This window comes from Drosophila miranda, assembly GCF_003369915.1.
Source record: "Drosophila miranda strain MSH22 chromosome Y unlocalized genomic scaffold, D.miranda_PacBio2.1 Contig_Y2_pilon, whole genome shotgun sequence".
NCBI classification, from domain to species: domain Eukaryota; kingdom Metazoa; phylum Arthropoda; class Insecta; order Diptera; family Drosophilidae; genus Drosophila; species Drosophila miranda.
In genome coordinates this window covers 33,000,483-33,015,990 of record NW_022881614.1, presented here as the reverse complement: position 1 = coordinate 33,015,990, position 15,508 = coordinate 33,000,483, and the positions used below count along the sequence as shown (strand labels likewise).

Sequence of the window (15,508 nt, the reverse complement as noted above, 5' to 3'; positions counted from 1 at the left end):
GTGGTCTCGTCGGCAAAAGTTAGTCCCTTAACGTATGCTAGCAATAAGTGCGAGTGAAGGGCACATAGTATAGTGAGTGTGAGAGAGACGGTATATGTTGATGTTGATTAACCCTTAACAGGCCCGTGGGTTTTAAAATTTTAAAATAAAATGATTTTACTGATATATTAATATTTAAATTTTATGCAGCCATTAATAATTTTTCTTCAACATTTTTAGTTATATTAAAATGTTCTTTTACATAATATATAAAGATTACTTCTAATTCTGTGGTATTTTTTTATATGCTTTTTATAATTTTGTTGTTGTCGGGACATAAGGGTTAAGAATATATCAAACGAGGGGGAACGTTGTGAGTTGCTGCGGACACCGCAACTCTACGGTTATACCCGATACTAAGTCAGTATGGCTCTCCTCCGGCAGACGCCACTAATATTAAACGACACGACAAAGAGTGCGTGCGAGAGAGACAGAAAATCAGTCTGAGCGTGACGTCGGGCGCTGCGTAGCCACTGCAAATTGATTTGTTCCTATTGGCTATAAAAATGATCTGATCTGATCCAGATTCAGCAATCTGATAGATATGGTCATTATCTATGATTCTGCGTTTTTAGTTTTCTCGAATGTGCAATATTGTGGATGCAACAGATTTTCGTCCTTTGTGTGGAGGGAAGGGTGTCGGGCGAAATTTTGAGATACACGTTTTATAGTAAGATCTAACAGGAGTGCGGATACCAAATTTGGTTACTCTAGCGTTAATAGTCTCTGAGATTTTTGAATATCCCCAGATTTTCGTCCTTTGCGGGGGCGGATGGGGGTGTGGCGAAATTTTGAAACAAACTCGTCTCGGTCCGATATATTAGGAGTGTGGATACCAAATTTGGTTGCTCTAGCTTTTGTAGTCTCTGAGATCTAGGCGCTAATGTTTTACTCTAAGCAAAGCCGCCTATGCTACGTGTGTGTTAGAGAGAGACAGGGCGAGAAAAAATGAAATTGTTTTCTTGATGCTGGCTATAATAATGATACGATCCAATTCAGATTCCGCAGTCTTAAAGATATGGTCATTCTCTACAATTCTACGTTTTTGGTTTTCTCATATCTTTAAAATTGTGGATGCCACAGATTTTCGTCTTTTGTGGGGGCGGAAGTGGGCGGGGCGAAGTTTTGAAATATTTTTGTAGCAGTGACATATCACAGAAGTCTGGATCCAAAACATTATTGCTCTAGCTCTTATAGTCTTTGAGCACTAGGCGCTGAAGGGGACGGACAGACGGACGGACGGACGGACAGACGGACAGACGGACAGACGGACAGACGGACAGACAGACAGACAGACAGGGCCCAATCGACTCGGCTATTGATGCTGATCAAGAATATATATACTTTATGGGGTCGGAAACGATTCCTTCTGGACGTTACACACATCCACTTTTACCACAAATCTAATATACCCCAATACTCATTTTGAGTATCGGGTATACAAATTCGTCCGCGAACAACCTTCATCATCAACAAGCAAGCATGCACTGACGATAAGGGACAACACGAACGAACTTCGGCTCCCGACGAGACCACCTTGTATAATTGCATCATGCGCTGCTCTACGGTTTCGGCACGCAACCACTGACATGCTTTCAGTGCGCTTGTGTGTGAAGCTAAAAGCCGTGTATGCTGCGGGCGAAACCAGCTTATGGCCGTGCCGACCTAGGACATACACACATATACACAACTACAAGCATATTTCTGGGTTGGCTCGAGCTCGTGCTGACCGAGGCATTGACGAAGCCGAGTAGCACTTCGGAGGCGAAGGTAGCATAAAAAAGAATTGAAGTACTAGCCCCGCGCGCCCCTACCATGAAGCGTCAAACGAAAATTGAAAAAGCATTTGTTCCTCATGCGACATCTTGGTATTGTATAGTCTTTGATATAACTAATCCTATTCTCTTTCTTATATCCCCAGTACGGCTCCAGCTCCCCCCGATGTCACCATACACCATCGAGCCTCCCTGGACTTCCGCTAGATGGCGCGTCGCCCTCAGCCCTGGCCACCTATCGTTCAGGTGGGACTGGAACATACAAAGATATATATATCGATGTATTGATTACATCCCTAGTTTTGGGTGTGTATCTGTTCATCAAAATTTGCTGCTGTCGTTCGGAAATAAAAATATATTAAACAACAAAGCTGGTAAATAAAAAGTTACGATTATAGTTGTGTGTTGTGTGTGCATTTACCTAAATTCTTTACTACTTCTAACGCTTTCACCGTGTTCTGCAAAATCCAGCAATCATGTGGCATACATTTGAATGTGTGCATACGAATGTTCCTTTATAGCTGCTAAAAAATACATATGTATATATACTATATACTGTGATTTATATGTTATCCCGTAAATAGTGCCCGCCTACACGCCTACCGCCTCTCTTCCTCCTATAATTTTAACAAAACCTTGCTCTTGTTCTGTGCATAAGTTAAGGTTTTGGTTGCTTGCGCTGAAAAGTTAATCATCGATCGATTAAATATGCCATGCCTACTCACGTTTTCGTATGTCGCGCTGTCAACCCCCTAATGAAATTTCCTAATTTACATGTGTATCTTACGAGTGACTCACAAATCTATCTATCTTTGGAATGTCTGAACCGAACCTCTAACTCTACCTACTCCTACTTAACTTTCTTTCAAGCTGTGTCCACCTGCGAACAGAATATTGAGTGTCTAGCTTTGTGTCGCTGTCGCTTGTTTAATGTTGAACTGGTGTGGAAAACACAATTGAAACAAATGCTTAAACGATTACCATGCTGCAATGCACTTCTTTTAATATTATTTCCTGCGAACAATTAAGAATCATCCAAAACACCAAACCAAACCGACATCCCAACCATCCCCAACCACCCCTGTAACTGCATATCACAGTATCACTGAGAAACTTTTCAACCATAGGCCTATCCAAAACAGCCATCATGGACGTAATGTCATCATCTCTACAACAACAGCGCATTGTCGTTGACCAGCTGCGTCGCGAGGCGTCGATGGAACGGCAGACCATTTCGGAGTCGTGCGCCAAAATGATGAAGTACATCACGGAGCACGAGCAAGAGGATTACCTTTTGACTGGATTCACCAGCCAGAAGGTAAATCCATTCCGTGAAAAGTCCTCATGCACCGTTCTTTAAGGAGGAGTTTGGAGTTGGCGATAGAAGGCGAACTGCGGACGGAGCAGTTGACTTCAGCATCAATGCGCAGATCGTATATAGTTTACTTTTAGTTTAGCAAGATGGATTCTAAATATGTATATGTCTAATAATGACACCAGTACCAGTCAACGTCACCTGGATCAATATATCTCAATATAATTCTTTGTGCAAAAGCTATAATAACAACTAACAAATTGTCTCAAGCAATATATGCTAGAATATATAAAGATATATCACCACTCACGTTAACAGTTGTATTAGGTTATACAAAGCCCACAGAAAGATTCAAAATTCATAATCGAAGCATTTGTCCCAAAGATATATCAGAGTTGTCTCTATCCGAATAGTAAAGCTGTTCAGGTACGCGAGTATCCCAACTAACAAGAAAATCAATGCGCTGACTATAGCATCTACAACAACTACTACTACAACTACCTAAACTACAAGTATAAACCGAAACTCACACATATTCTATATACCCTATCATCAACTATTATCGATCCGACATACAAATTTATCAATAAACGTAAACCCAACAGAAGATACATATATTTTGGCTTCTTATTTCGAGATACATCTGTTATATTTATTGAATATTGATAAAAGACAGGACAACCTAAACAATAATGTGAAGAAAATCGGATTGAGAAACGGAGAATATCCTTCTATTTTGAAGCAGAGCCACGAAGCTCGTTAACCACCAATTGCAATGGGTGGGTAATGGAAACTACCAACAAAAACCAAATACATATACGCAAATATATTATCGAATTACTTTAAAAGCTTTAAAATGAGCAGAAATGCAAGAACCCACAAGCTAGTTGAACTTATCGCAAACTTTGGTGCGTTCATTATCAAGTTTTTCTTAGTCAAATATATTACGAACCGCTGTAGTAGCGCAGCAAGCATATAATAATACCCAAAAATTGAACAAATCCAAATATTTAACTCTTTCTCTAGCGTAGTTTATCAATTTTGATTCACACAATATGCCAATATGAAAATATCCAATGAAAATGAAATCCAATTTGTATTTGCATCTTAGAACAATAATTAATTTCAGTTAAACCAGGCAAAATCCGAAAATTTTCTGCATTTTTAAGCATACCGAAAATGACAATTGACAAAAATGTGTGATTTTTTTTCCTACCCTCTGGGAAAACATCCCAAATTTATGATACCACTATTATTTTACTACACAATCTCCATCCATTCATGGTCATGGTAATATAAAGGATTTAGAGGCAATCTATTAAAATGTAATTAGCATGAAACTCAAAGTAATAACGCGAGAAAAGTTATTTTTATACACTCTAACGTGGCAATGGGAATATTTGTATGGTATTCGAATGAACAGTTAAGAAAGGCACGCTTATCATGCATACCATACCATACCATACCATACTCGTACATGTTAAATAAGAAAAATACAATATATGTTGATTTTCATCGTGATAATCTGTCAGCCTCCGGCCAGAGAAGACATGTTGTAATGATGAAAATGATGCAAATAGATATATAATTTAATCGGTCGGTTCTTCCAGTGTTGCATTTAAATAGTTATTAATTGGCGGTGATTTTAGTTAATATTGAAAAATCGTAGAACAAAATTAATTTAAGAATCACACATTTTTGAAGAAGCGTTTGTTTTAAGAACTTTGTCTGAGATTTTGAACCACAGTTTGCTGTCGTGAGCAAACAGCAAAATGTGGCACAAAATGAACATTCGGATGGACTTTAAGAATTTTGAGTTAGAGGCCTTCAGATCAAAACTGCAGTTGGTTTAGGAGCCTGCCTACACATACTTTCCGACAATTAGCAGAACAATTTTCGATTTGCCAGACAATGGCATTCAGTTATTCATTGGTTGAGATATTCTTTCATTTGTTAGGGCCAGCCAGGGGATTTGCTGCGGCGGATGGGCGAACGAACCATCCATTGGAGCACGGATGGACTCGTTCCCGTTCGCTATGCGCAGACCCCCCGTCCAATTATTACCACTATTAAAACTAAAAGGTAACCAAAAATAAGCAATCACCAGCACACGCATCTTACTCAAAATCATGTACATCGATCAGATATCACACTTTTACAAGTTTTATTCACTTCAATTGAAAAGCGACAACGAGATCGTATTTTATTCGAAAACTAATAGAAATATTTTGGGACGGCACTGTCTCCGCACTGGGAGACGTTTGCCGAGTCCACACAAATATTATTGAAATGTATCTGCAAATAAGCATTTGAAATATCTATTGTACTCAACTCAAATGAACAAAACAAATAATCGTTTGCTTATATTCCAAAAATAAAAATTCGATAACTACCTTAGATGAGTTATGAGGCACCAGGTTCGGTGCGAAAACACACCCAAACATTGTTTTATTTCCTCAAAAATGAAAGACTTAACTCAGTTTTCGTAAGTTACGTTTATTAATACAAGAAACTGTGTGCATGTAGGCATGAGTGTAAGTGAGTGTGTGAGAGATGTTAATGAAATATATAATTTCCATGGGGCCCCTTGTGTGAAGCAATTTTTGCAGGAGCTGGCGAAACTAGGAGTAGTATGTTAGATGTTAGGGGAGATGTTTAGCTCTCATCACTGCCGGCAGCCTGACGCGGCTTGGGACCACCGGCACGCTTGGCCATGATAATCTGATCCACCTTCAAGATGGTTGTGGCCGCACCAACAGCGTACTTGAGACCCCAGAACTTTCCCTGATACAGGTCGAATATCTTTGCCTTCGCCGCATCTATTGTGCTCGCCGTCTCTGCTTCAATGTCGAAACCGATGTTCTTGCCGCTCTCGGAATTGTGAGCCAAATACAATAGGTTAACAGCTTCGGTGCCATTGAATCCAGAGTTTTCGGCCAGGGCCTTGGGGAACACTTCGAGAGCCTGGGCAAACTTGCGCACAGAGTACTGCTCCAGGCCTGGCAAAGTGTCAGCATACGCCGACAGCTGGGTGGCCAGCTCAATTTCGATGGCCCCGGCTCCTGGCAGATAGCGTCCATCGCGTGTCAGGCACTTGAAGCTGTTCACGGCGTCGTCCAGGGCGCGCTCGATGTCGTCCATGAAGTTGTCTGTGGCACCACGGATCACAACTGTGGCAATGCGTGAGTCTTTGCCCTCGTTTCTTAAAGAACACGGTGTTATTTGGACAGTTTCATGACATTATTTAATGGCATTACTCACCTGAATGCTACGATTGTCGTGTCCCCCAACTCCTCAATGCACACCTTGTCACAGTAGCCCAACTCTTCCTGGCTAGGCGGGGTAATGCGAGGTAGAACAGTGGCGTTCACAGAACGACTCAAACGGCGCAAGTCGAACTTGGAGTTCAAACGCACAGCCATGAGGCCATATTTGTTGAGGAAATGCAAGGCCATGTCACCGACCTTACCACCGGCAACGATAACCTTTACACCGGCATCGGCAATGGCTTTGATTTGATTCTCCAGCAGACTCTCCTCTCCAGATGAGAACTTCATGAGTTCGTCCGCCGACTTAATTAGTACTGTGCCCTTGGTCTCCGTCTGAATAATGTCGACGGGGCACGAGAATATGGCGATCTTGGCCTTTTCGGCAAAAGTGACATCGCCCTCCACGAAGCGCTTGAAGACCATACCGCGGACTACCTCCGACTTGGGCAGCCCACTACCGAGGATCTTGCATATGCGAATGTTGTCCACGTTGAATGTGCCCTCATCGGGCAATATGGAGACACAGGCCTTGCTCACCAGGTCATTGAGGAAGTCCTCCTGGCCGTACTGTTTCGACATGATGGTTGTGCGAAGGACATCCTTTACCTTGTCAACATTACGATAGACCTCAATTTTATGGCAAACCAATTTGGGCAAAATTTCAAGAGCCTTTTCCAGTGCCTTTTCATAGCCATCGGCTATTTCGGCGGTGGTGATGCCCAAGCGCAGGAGCTCCTCTGCAGACTCAAGCAGAGCGCCGGCCAGAACCACAACGAAGTTTGTGCCATCTCCGACCTCAGCGTCCTGCATTTGACTAGCCATAACGATCAGCTTAGCGGCAGGGTGTTCAACATCCAGCTCGCGCATTATGGTTCCGGCATCGCTTGTCACAAACTGCTTCTCAATGTGGTTGATGATCATTTTGTTCATTCCATTGGGGCCGTAGGCAGAACGCATTGTCTGAGCAAACTCCTTGCAGGCACTGATGTTACGGTAGACGGCCTCCTCCAAGCCGCTATACATCTGAGGATATGAGACAAATTATGATTTCGAACATTTTTCAAGAAAATGCATGACTTTTTCCATGGCGATGACTAATCACGCGCCTCCCCGAGACGGCATGTTTTTATTTTACACAGAATTTCAATGAAATCGCGTTTTATATGGGCCATTTGTTATGTATTCTTTATATTAGACTTACGCGTGCGCCATCCTTTAGCATCTGAGATACTCCGGGTGCTTTTGGTACAGATAAAGCCATTTTTGTACACAGATTTCAATACACAGCTAGTCGGTCGGTAAGTTCCAGCAAGAGTTTGTATAACCTCAAATAAATTTGACGGCGGCGAATATTCTGGACCTATTGTATTGAGGTGCTAGCGATGAGACGAATAACTATTCCATCGGAATATATCGGATCTTTTTATGGAACCGTGACTGCCACTTATAAATATTTGTTATACATATATTTTAGTTTAAAATACCCTCTGCAGGTTCCCAATACAGACTTAGATTATATGTAGACTATTTAAATCTAAAAACAGTTTACTGCTGGAAAAGTTGAGTATATATAGTGGATGGGAGTTTTTGCATACCCGTCTCTTGGGTATTTTTAAATAAAAAATCGGTGCCATTTGGTGACCGATATATTCAAATTTTCTATCGATAGGAATCGATAGAAGCCCCATTGCCGCAAATACGTAAATTTGTAAAATAACAATGTCGCAAGGCAAGAAGCACGTGTTGGGGTTTTCGCCCAATGGTGGTCAACTCTTTGCTTCTGTTGACGACCTGGGAATACTGCGAGTATGGAACACAGAAACGAACACGCTGAAACAGGAGTTCACCCCGAACCTGCAGCTATCTGGCCCCTGCACAGCGTTCACGTGGGTTTTGGTGGCAGCGCAGCGACCCAAGAGGTCTCGCAAGAGTCTGCCGACCCAAGAGGCGCCCAGCGACCAACTCTACATTGCTCTGGGCACGCTGAAAGGCGGCGTTGTTATATATTCATTGGCCGAGGGAAAGGTAAGAATTGATTAGTTCATGGAACCACAATCCCCAGTAACGTTCTCGTACAATTGCAGATTGAACGTACTCTGAGTGGCGACAGTCACGATGGTCCAGTCACCTCGATTGCTTACGACAACGCGGGGCTTTTGTATACCGTGGGAGCCGATTGCCGGGCACTTGTCTGGTCTTTGGAGAAAGAACGCTGCATCAGTGACTGGCAGGTTGGGCCCGAAAAGCCGCGAAATATTGTGTATCTCCCAAAGAGCCGGGCCTTGGCAGTTGGCTCGCGCCAGTTGAAGGTCTATGATGTTGATACTAAAGAGTTGGTGGAAACATTTACCGGGCACTCTGGCGAGGTTAATGCCATCAGTAGCGTTATGTGCACTGACAATGATGAATTCGTTCTGACTACAGCTCGTATGGAGAGAGTCATTTGCTTCTGGAAGATTGAGAAGAAGGGCAAAAACAAGGCCTCTTCCTGTACGCTGCTCATGGAGGATCTGGCGTACTGTTTGTCCAGCGAAGTTGAAGACGACGGACAGCTGCGGGTGGCGAGTGTGACGCGCAACGGCATCATACACATATACCTGTTGAATGTAAACAGGTACACCATTGAGATTTAAACAAATAATACATAATCATGCCTATACTATCCGCAGTCTATCAGCCGAAAAGTTCGTTAAGCCGAAAACCTCCCTGCAAATCGTTTCGGATGGCGCCGATACGGTCGAGCCCATTCATGCTCTGGCGTCTCACTTTGTAACTGACACAAATCGTTCGCACGAGATTCTTTTCGGTTACGGAAATCGCAAACAGATACAATTCGAACGCATTACCCCTAACTATGCTGAGAAATTGAATGTTATCGTTCGCGCCGACCCGAAGAAGCTGTATGCTAAGAAAAAGGGCAAAGAGCAGGCCTTGCAGGCCGCCCACAAAACTCTCGCTCCTGTAGTGAGTCAGAAGATTGTGGAGTACAATAGTGCTCTGCCGATTTCCCAGAAGAAAGTACAAAACGACGTTCCAATGGAGGCGCGCCTGCAGCACCTGCAAATCAAGGCCACCAAACAGGGTGCTGGAAAGCTGCAAACACAAAGCAAGACACAGCTTCTGATGCAGGCACTGCACAGCAAAGATCAGGCGTATGTTGCTGATATAAATTGTATGCTGAAGAGCCCACTCAACAGTCTTCTATTTTAGCATGATTGACGCAGTCCTCAGTACCCATGACACGGAGACGATACAGTTGACATTAGACCGCCTGCCGCTCGAATATGTCAACCCATTGGTGAAAGAACTCTCAATACTTATACAAGGAAAGCATGCCAAGTAAGCACATATTTCTACACTGAATGGCGGATTTACTTAAGTGGCTCCTTAAATTACAGTGTTACATCAGCCATACGCTGGCTGCAAGTACTGGCCTGCACGCACACGAGTGCCTTGATGTCTGAAGACAAACAGGCATTGCGCGAAAAGTTGGGAATTTGTCTTGGTGTTGCGGAGCAGCGCATGCATTGTCTTTCGGAGGCACTACAGTAAGTGTTTGGTAAATCGAAACAGTTTTATTGGCATTCAATTCGCATTAGTGCTTGCCCTTCTTGGTCTTTGTGGATTTCTTCGGCTTCTCCACAGTGCCGTGGCGGCATTCGCAGATCTCAGCGTAGAAGGCCAACTTGGTGTGCAGTATGGTATCAATGTAGAATCTTTGAAAAGAAAACGAGCTCTGCGAACGCTCGCCCACCGCATAGTACAGAGTGTTGTAGCCCTCAAAGCGGTATGTGATCATTACTGGATAGTGCTTCTGCACCAGCTTTGAAACGGTTATGATGAATCGCACCTTTGCCACTGCCAGTGGGTTAGGACAGCGGGGCGTGGGCCGTGAGAAATGTGCATCGGCAAAGTAGATCTTTCCCTTGATGGGAATATCGTGTTGAATAGGGTTGCTCAGAACCGCACACTTTGTGTCTGGCGATAGCTGCCACAGGTCAATAAAGTCCTGGATCTCGGAAAGTACAGTGCTGTACTCGAATGACCCAATGGTCGTCGGTTTGCGAAGCAATCCGCTGGAGCCCGAGCTCGGACCATATTCACCCACTGCAACTTTTGTGGCAACAATAGTGGTTTCATGCTCCTCGTCGGCAATTGTCGTCACCATAAAATCGACCAGAGTAGGCACACTGACCACGGGCTTCGGTTTTTCTGGAAGCTTGTAGCAAAACAGTCCCCGTGGATCGGACTGAACTATGGTCAGGGCTTCGCAAATGGTGGAATCGACCAAGTCCATGACGCACTGCATGTCGGCGTCATCACAAACTGGCTTATCGCAATGGGCCACTGCATCGGCGATGCTTGTGATATTGCCCATGGGGGAGACGAGCGCATTCAAACCGTCATGCTCATTGTCCGAAGTCCTGTTCAATCGTCGCGAATTCATCAGAATGGAGACTTGCGAAAATTTTCGCTCATTTAGATCCGAGTCCGAGACGAGGTTTTCCATTTTAGCTTAATTTGGTGTTTTTTATTTCAGTTAAATATATTTTGTATATATACTGTTTAAAGTCAGATTTGTAATGTCTACTCTTAGAATATCTGGACGCGTCAACCTGATCATCAGTCAAATGAAGCGAAATGCAGATAACCATTTGAACGAAAGCAACGTTTTAATTGTGGACGAAGAAGAGGAAGGTTGGTATTGTGAAATTATGCTTTACCATAGTCCCACTAAACTAATCAACTTTTTTGTGCTTCAGATGAGCCCGCCGATACGCAGAGTGATAGCGCAAAGGGTGATAGCAACTGGAGCGATCTGGAAGACCAGAACATCAGCTTAAACAGTATTGCAGACGAAGACCTGGCAGCAGACGATGATGTGGCGGCCGATGAGGACGATCAATGGACGATGGCAATGACTCAAGGCTCGGACGATGATGATTTGAGCGATTAAGCGACTGACTCCAATGAATCAGTGGATTAGTTTATTCCTCTATACGTTAGCTTAGGTACCACTGTAATTTCTTTATTGTCCTATCCCCCAGCCAATTAAACAAGTGCAGTTTTCCACACTGAATTCCATGCAATTTTTATTTGTGTTTATTAACTACGTGCAACAACGAATAGGGAGCCAATTATTTTTTTAATTTCCGACAATGAGATTTTGTCATTAGCAAGCAAACGTAAACATTCCATTTCCAATCTATATATATGGTAGAATATTGTGCCAAGAACAGGGGTTTGGTTTCTTTTCTATAGGTAGTTAGAGTATACATAAGTAGAAGCTCATCCAATAACAGCACAGGAACTACTACAGGTGTTTTTGTGTCTGTTCGCGCGAACATTTTCATCTCATTTTAATTGTCAACAAATGGTCGAACAAATCTACTTCCAGTTTGCCTTAAGGAAATTAATTAGACCGTTCGTGGAACTGTCGTGAGAAGAGACCTCGACACAAGTGTCGAGCTCCGGCTCGATGGCCTTGGCCAGTTGCTTCCCCAACTCAACGCCCCACTGATCGAACGAGTTGATGTCCCAAATGATGCCTTGCACGAAGATCTTGTGTTCGTAGAGGGCTGAAAGTTGAATGAAATCAATAATTAATTGAAGCGTCTTGTGAAATTCAATTCGGCCAAACGTACCAATCAATGCGCCCAGTGTAAATGGCGACACTTTCTTTACCACAATTGAGTTCGTCGGCCGATTGCCAGCGAACACTTTGTGCGGCAGCAGGTTTTCTAGCTCGTTGCCGCACAAACCGGCCTTGGTAAGCTCCTGCTTGGCCTCATCGGACGTTTTGCCGGCCATTAGAGCCTCCGTTTGGGCCAGGAAATTTGAGAGTAGAATTTTGTGGTGCTTGCCGCCGGCAATGGGATTGTGCGTCTGGGCGGGGGCAATAAAATCGCATGGGATCAGGCGAGTGCCCTGATGGATAAGCTGGTAAAAGGCGTGTTGGCCATTGGTGCCTGGCTCGCCCCACACAATCGGACCGGTGCTATATTTAACTGGCTTGCCCGACTTGCTAACGAACTTTCCGTTGCTCTCCATGTCGCCCTGCTGGAAATAGGCAGCGAAGCGGTGCAAGTACTGATCGTATGGCAGTAGGACGTGTGTTTCAGCATTGTAGAAGTTCGAATACCAGACGCCCAGCAGAGCCAGAATGACAGGTGCCTGAAAACCAAAAAACCAAATATTTAAACATAGGAGCTGCCCACAAATATCAATCTTGACTTACATTTTTGTCCAGCGGCGATGTCTTGGAGTGATTATCCATGTAATGGGCACCATCCAAGAGCTGCTCGAAGTTCTCGAACCCAATGGACAAGCAAATGGAAAGCCCAATAGCCGACCAGAGCGAGTAGCGTCCTCCCACCCAATCCCAGAAGCCGAACATGTTGGCGCTATCGATACCGAAGGCAGTCACCTTCTCCTTGTTGGTCGACAGAGCCCCAAAATGCTTGGCAACGGCATCCGCCTAGAAGGGGAGAATGGGGAAAATCTATAGTAAATTCATACACCAGCACCTAGCAATCCACCTACATCCTTGGCATGATCCAACAGCCAGGTCTTGGCCGAAGTCGCATTGGTGATGGTCTCCTGAGTGGTGAACGTCTTCGACGCTATAATGAACAATGTGGTCTCGTAGTTGACTTTCTTCAGAACCTCCGCCATATGGGTGCCGTCGATGTTGGACACGAAATGGGAGTACAGGCCCTTGCCGTAGGGTTTCAGAGCTTCGGTAACCATCAAGGGTCCCAGATCGGAGCCACCGATTCCAATGTTGACCACGTCGGTGATCTGTTTGCCAGTGCTTCCACGCCACACTCCAGAGATTACCTTGTTGGTGAACTCCTTCATGTGTTGGAGCTCGGCCCGAACATCTGGCATCACATCCGTGTTATCTACCAGGACGGCGTCTGCACTCCGGTTCCGCAACGCCGTGTGCAGGACGGCACGATTTTCGGTAATATTTATGTGCTGGCCGCTGAACATGGCATCGCGGGCTGGCTCCACTCTCCGCGACTTGGCCAGATCGATGAGCAAGTTCCAGACATCATCGTTGACGCGATTCTTGGAGTAGTCCAGAAGTATTTCACCATCGTTTGGGGTACGCAAGCGTAGGCTGAAATAAAAACATAAAAGTTAAAATGGAAAATCTACCAGTAAGGCTGGTAAGGCTGCAAGACAATATGATCCCATTACCCCAATTAAAAAACTTAAACGAGGGGGAACGTCAAAACTCAATCAAAATCTTAATCAATCAAATCAAATCAATCATTTTAATTGATTTTTAATTGATAAAATCCTCATTTTTAATGCAAATGAACTCACCTGAACTTTGAAAATCGCTTCGGATCGTTCACAAATAAATCTTTGATAACAATTTGATTGTGATTAGCGTCGTAGTACTCCTGGAGTTTTTTGAAAGCGGGCTCCTCGTTTAGAGGGGGCAGGGGGTTTCCGGCCATTTTTCTTTGGGAGAGGTTGGGGAGGTTTTTTTCGTCACAAAAAACACGAGAAAATCACGAAACTTCACTTAAATACCGCTACTTGACACAGGTTATTTTTTTTATAAATCGCCGTTATAAATATTTTATTTTATTTTTTACTAAACAGCTGATTTTTTTTATTTTTTTCCAAAAATTTTCGCTGTCGGCAAATTTTTACAAAAGTTCCTCCAATGTCAAATGAAAAACAAGACTCAGAGTTGCCACGTCGCTGGTGGTTTTTGTTTTGAATCGAAAATCAGGCCCGAAAACGTATTTATTCGAATTTCGAAATAGTTAAAATTTTAAATTTATTTTATTTGACATCTCCTGGCGATTAATTCTCATGAATTAAATGAATCTTGTTTAAATCTTTTTCCTTTTTCTGACAGGGTGGTACCACTGTGAAACTAGGGCTGCAAGGTGTCTCAACTATCGACTACTAATATCAATTGCCAATTAACGAACGGATAGTATCGATAGCAATGCAATACCCCCGGGAAAAGAGGGTATTATAGCACTGATGAAATGTTTGTCAATGAATGCATTTATTTACTTAAAGATAATTTTGTACTTGCTGTACCCTAACTGATACCGAAAATATCTAAAGCATGAATTAGGCAAAAAACTTTTAAATCTGGGAAAAAGTCATTCTTCTTGGAAAGACGATTGGGTGTGAAAAACCTATGGCCTTGTGGCAGATTATCGGCGGCTGAGCGTTCTTCTCCCGAAAGACTAAATGAACCATGCAAAAATAGGATGACTTGGTTTTCCACGCTGGAGCCCTTTGATGGAGCTACGCTTGTTGCATCGTTGTTGCACCGTTAAATGTCCTTTTTTGAATTTTTGAATTTGTGTATCCATCTAAGATCAGCTGAGAAAAACCTTTATCGATTTCAAACTTTGGTATTTCATTGAATGTGAATACTTTTATACGGTCACACTGATTGCTCACACGTTGCGCTCTGCAACGAAAAAATGAGTCGTAATTTTGAATGGGCTATAAAAAAAGGGTATGGAAAACAGGAAAAACAGCCAAGGCAAATTGCAAGATTTCTACGAACCTCACCTTACGTATGGGACAAAATCGACTATTTGTCTTCAAGGTATATTAAGCAAACGGGGTGGATTTTACCTTGCAAGCGTTGCACTTTCTGGGCCGTTTAGCGTGGTGTCCATACCCTCTTTTTCCTCGCATTAGCAGCAAATAACCAGCAACGAGTACCAAAAATTGTTTTACGAAAAAAAATATGCACTGCCTAAAGATGGCGACCATGATGCAATTATACAAGGTGGTCTCGTCCATGATGCAATTATACAAGGTGGTCTCGTCGGCAAAAGTTAGTCCCTTAACGTATGCTAGCAATAAGTGCGAGTGAAGGGCACATAGTATAGTGAGTGTGAGTGAGACGGTATATGTTGATGTTGATTAACCCTTAACAGGCCCGTGGGTTTTAAAATTTTAAAATAAAATGATTTTACTGATATATTAGTATTTAAATTTTATGCAGCCATTAATAATTTTTCTTCAACATTTTTAGTTATATTAAAATGTTCTTTTACATAATATATAAAGATTACTTCTAATTCTGTGGTATTTTTTTTATATGCTTTTTATAA

General features: G+C 43.1%; 5 protein-coding genes across 5 annotated transcripts; 2 read left to right on the top strand and 3 right to left on the bottom strand.

Moving 5' to 3' along the window:
* The first annotated feature begins 2,085 nt into the window (after positions 1-2,085).
* Positions 2,086-3,742, top strand: LOC117194200 (guanine nucleotide-binding protein subunit gamma-1). The gene is made up of 2 exons (XM_033398855.1): positions 2,086-2,188; positions 2,942-3,742. Exon 2 carries the CDS (start codon positions 2,962-2,964, stop codon positions 3,172-3,174), a length of 213 nt encoding a protein of 70 aa, XP_033254746.1. The 5' UTR covers positions 2,086-2,188; positions 2,942-2,961; the 3' UTR covers positions 3,175-3,742.
* A 1,863-nt stretch (positions 3,743-5,605) lies between these two features.
* LOC117194198 (T-complex protein 1 subunit theta-like) lies at positions 5,606-7,744 on the bottom strand. The gene is made up of 3 exons (XM_033398853.1): positions 7,600-7,744; positions 6,391-7,421; positions 5,606-6,331 (listed from the first exon to the last, which is right to left on the bottom strand). The coding sequence occupies exons 1-3, from the start codon at positions 7,657-7,659 to the stop codon at positions 5,785-5,787; spliced, it is 1,638 nt and encodes a 545-aa protein (XP_033254744.1). The 5' UTR covers positions 7,660-7,744; the 3' UTR covers positions 5,606-5,784.
* A 322-nt stretch (positions 7,745-8,066) lies between these two features.
* On the top strand, positions 8,067-11,478 carry LOC117194196 (WD repeat-containing protein 43-like). Its single transcript, XM_033398851.1, has 7 exons — positions 8,067-8,423; positions 8,483-9,012; positions 9,068-9,550; positions 9,609-9,737; positions 9,797-9,946; positions 10,996-11,096; positions 11,162-11,478. The coding sequence occupies exons 1-7, from the start codon at positions 8,118-8,120 to the stop codon at positions 11,353-11,355; spliced, it is 1,893 nt and encodes a 630-aa protein (XP_033254742.1). The 5' UTR covers positions 8,067-8,117; the 3' UTR covers positions 11,356-11,478.
* On the bottom strand, positions 9,940-10,955 carry LOC117194199. The gene has a single exon (XM_033398854.1). The coding sequence runs from the start codon at positions 10,906-10,908 to the stop codon at positions 9,994-9,996; it is 915 nt and encodes a 304-aa protein (XP_033254745.1). The 5' UTR covers positions 10,909-10,955; the 3' UTR covers positions 9,940-9,993.
* Positions 11,479-11,483: 5 nt separating the features above from the next.
* On the bottom strand, positions 11,484-13,962 carry LOC117194197 (glucose-6-phosphate isomerase-like). Its single transcript, XM_033398852.1, has 5 exons — positions 13,734-13,962; positions 12,942-13,524; positions 12,637-12,876; positions 12,044-12,572; positions 11,484-11,977 (listed from the first exon to the last, which is right to left on the bottom strand). Exons 1-5 carry the CDS (start codon positions 13,868-13,870, stop codon positions 11,787-11,789), a joined length of 1,680 nt encoding a protein of 559 aa, XP_033254743.1. The 5' UTR covers positions 13,871-13,962; the 3' UTR covers positions 11,484-11,786.
* Between the last annotated feature and the right edge of the window lie 1,546 nt (positions 13,963-15,508).

Coding starts and splice junctions, on each gene's coding strand:
- LOC117194200 (XM_033398855.1), top strand. CDS start 2,962: ATGGACGTAATGTCATCATCTCTACAACAACAGCGCATTGTCGTTGAC.
- LOC117194198 (XM_033398853.1), bottom strand. CDS start 7,659: ATGGCTTTATCTGTACCAAAAGCACCCGGAGTATCTCAGATGCTAAAG. Junction 7,422..7,599: donor TGCTAAAGGATGGCGCACGC/GTAAGTCTAATA, acceptor TCATATCCTCAG/ATGTATAGCGGCTTGGAGGA. Junction 6,332..6,390: donor ACGACAATCGTAGCATTCAG/GTGAGTAATGCC, acceptor GTGTTCTTTAAG/AAACGAGGGCAAAGACTCAC.
- LOC117194196 (XM_033398851.1), top strand. CDS start 8,118: ATGTCGCAAGGCAAGAAGCACGTGTTGGGGTTTTCGCCCAATGGTGGT. Junction 8,424..8,482: donor ATTCATTGGCCGAGGGAAAG/GTAAGAATTGAT, acceptor GTACAATTGCAG/ATTGAACGTACTCTGAGTGG. Junction 11,097..11,161: donor TGTGGACGAAGAAGAGGAAG/GTTGGTATTGTG, acceptor TTTGTGCTTCAG/ATGAGCCCGCCGATACGCAG.
- LOC117194199 (XM_033398854.1), bottom strand. CDS start 10,908: ATGGAAAACCTCGTCTCGGACTCGGATCTAAATGAGCGAAAATTTTCG.
- LOC117194197 (XM_033398852.1), bottom strand. CDS start 13,870: ATGGCCGGAAACCCCCTGCCCCCTCTAAACGAGGAGCCCGCTTTCAAA. Junction 13,525..13,733: donor AAGCGATTTTCAAAGTTCAG/GTGAGTTCATTT, acceptor TTTTTATTTCAG/CCTACGCTTGCGTACCCCAA. Junction 11,978..12,043: donor TACACTGGGCGCATTGATTG/GTACGTTTGGCC, acceptor TTCAACTTTCAG/CCCTCTACGAACACAAGATC.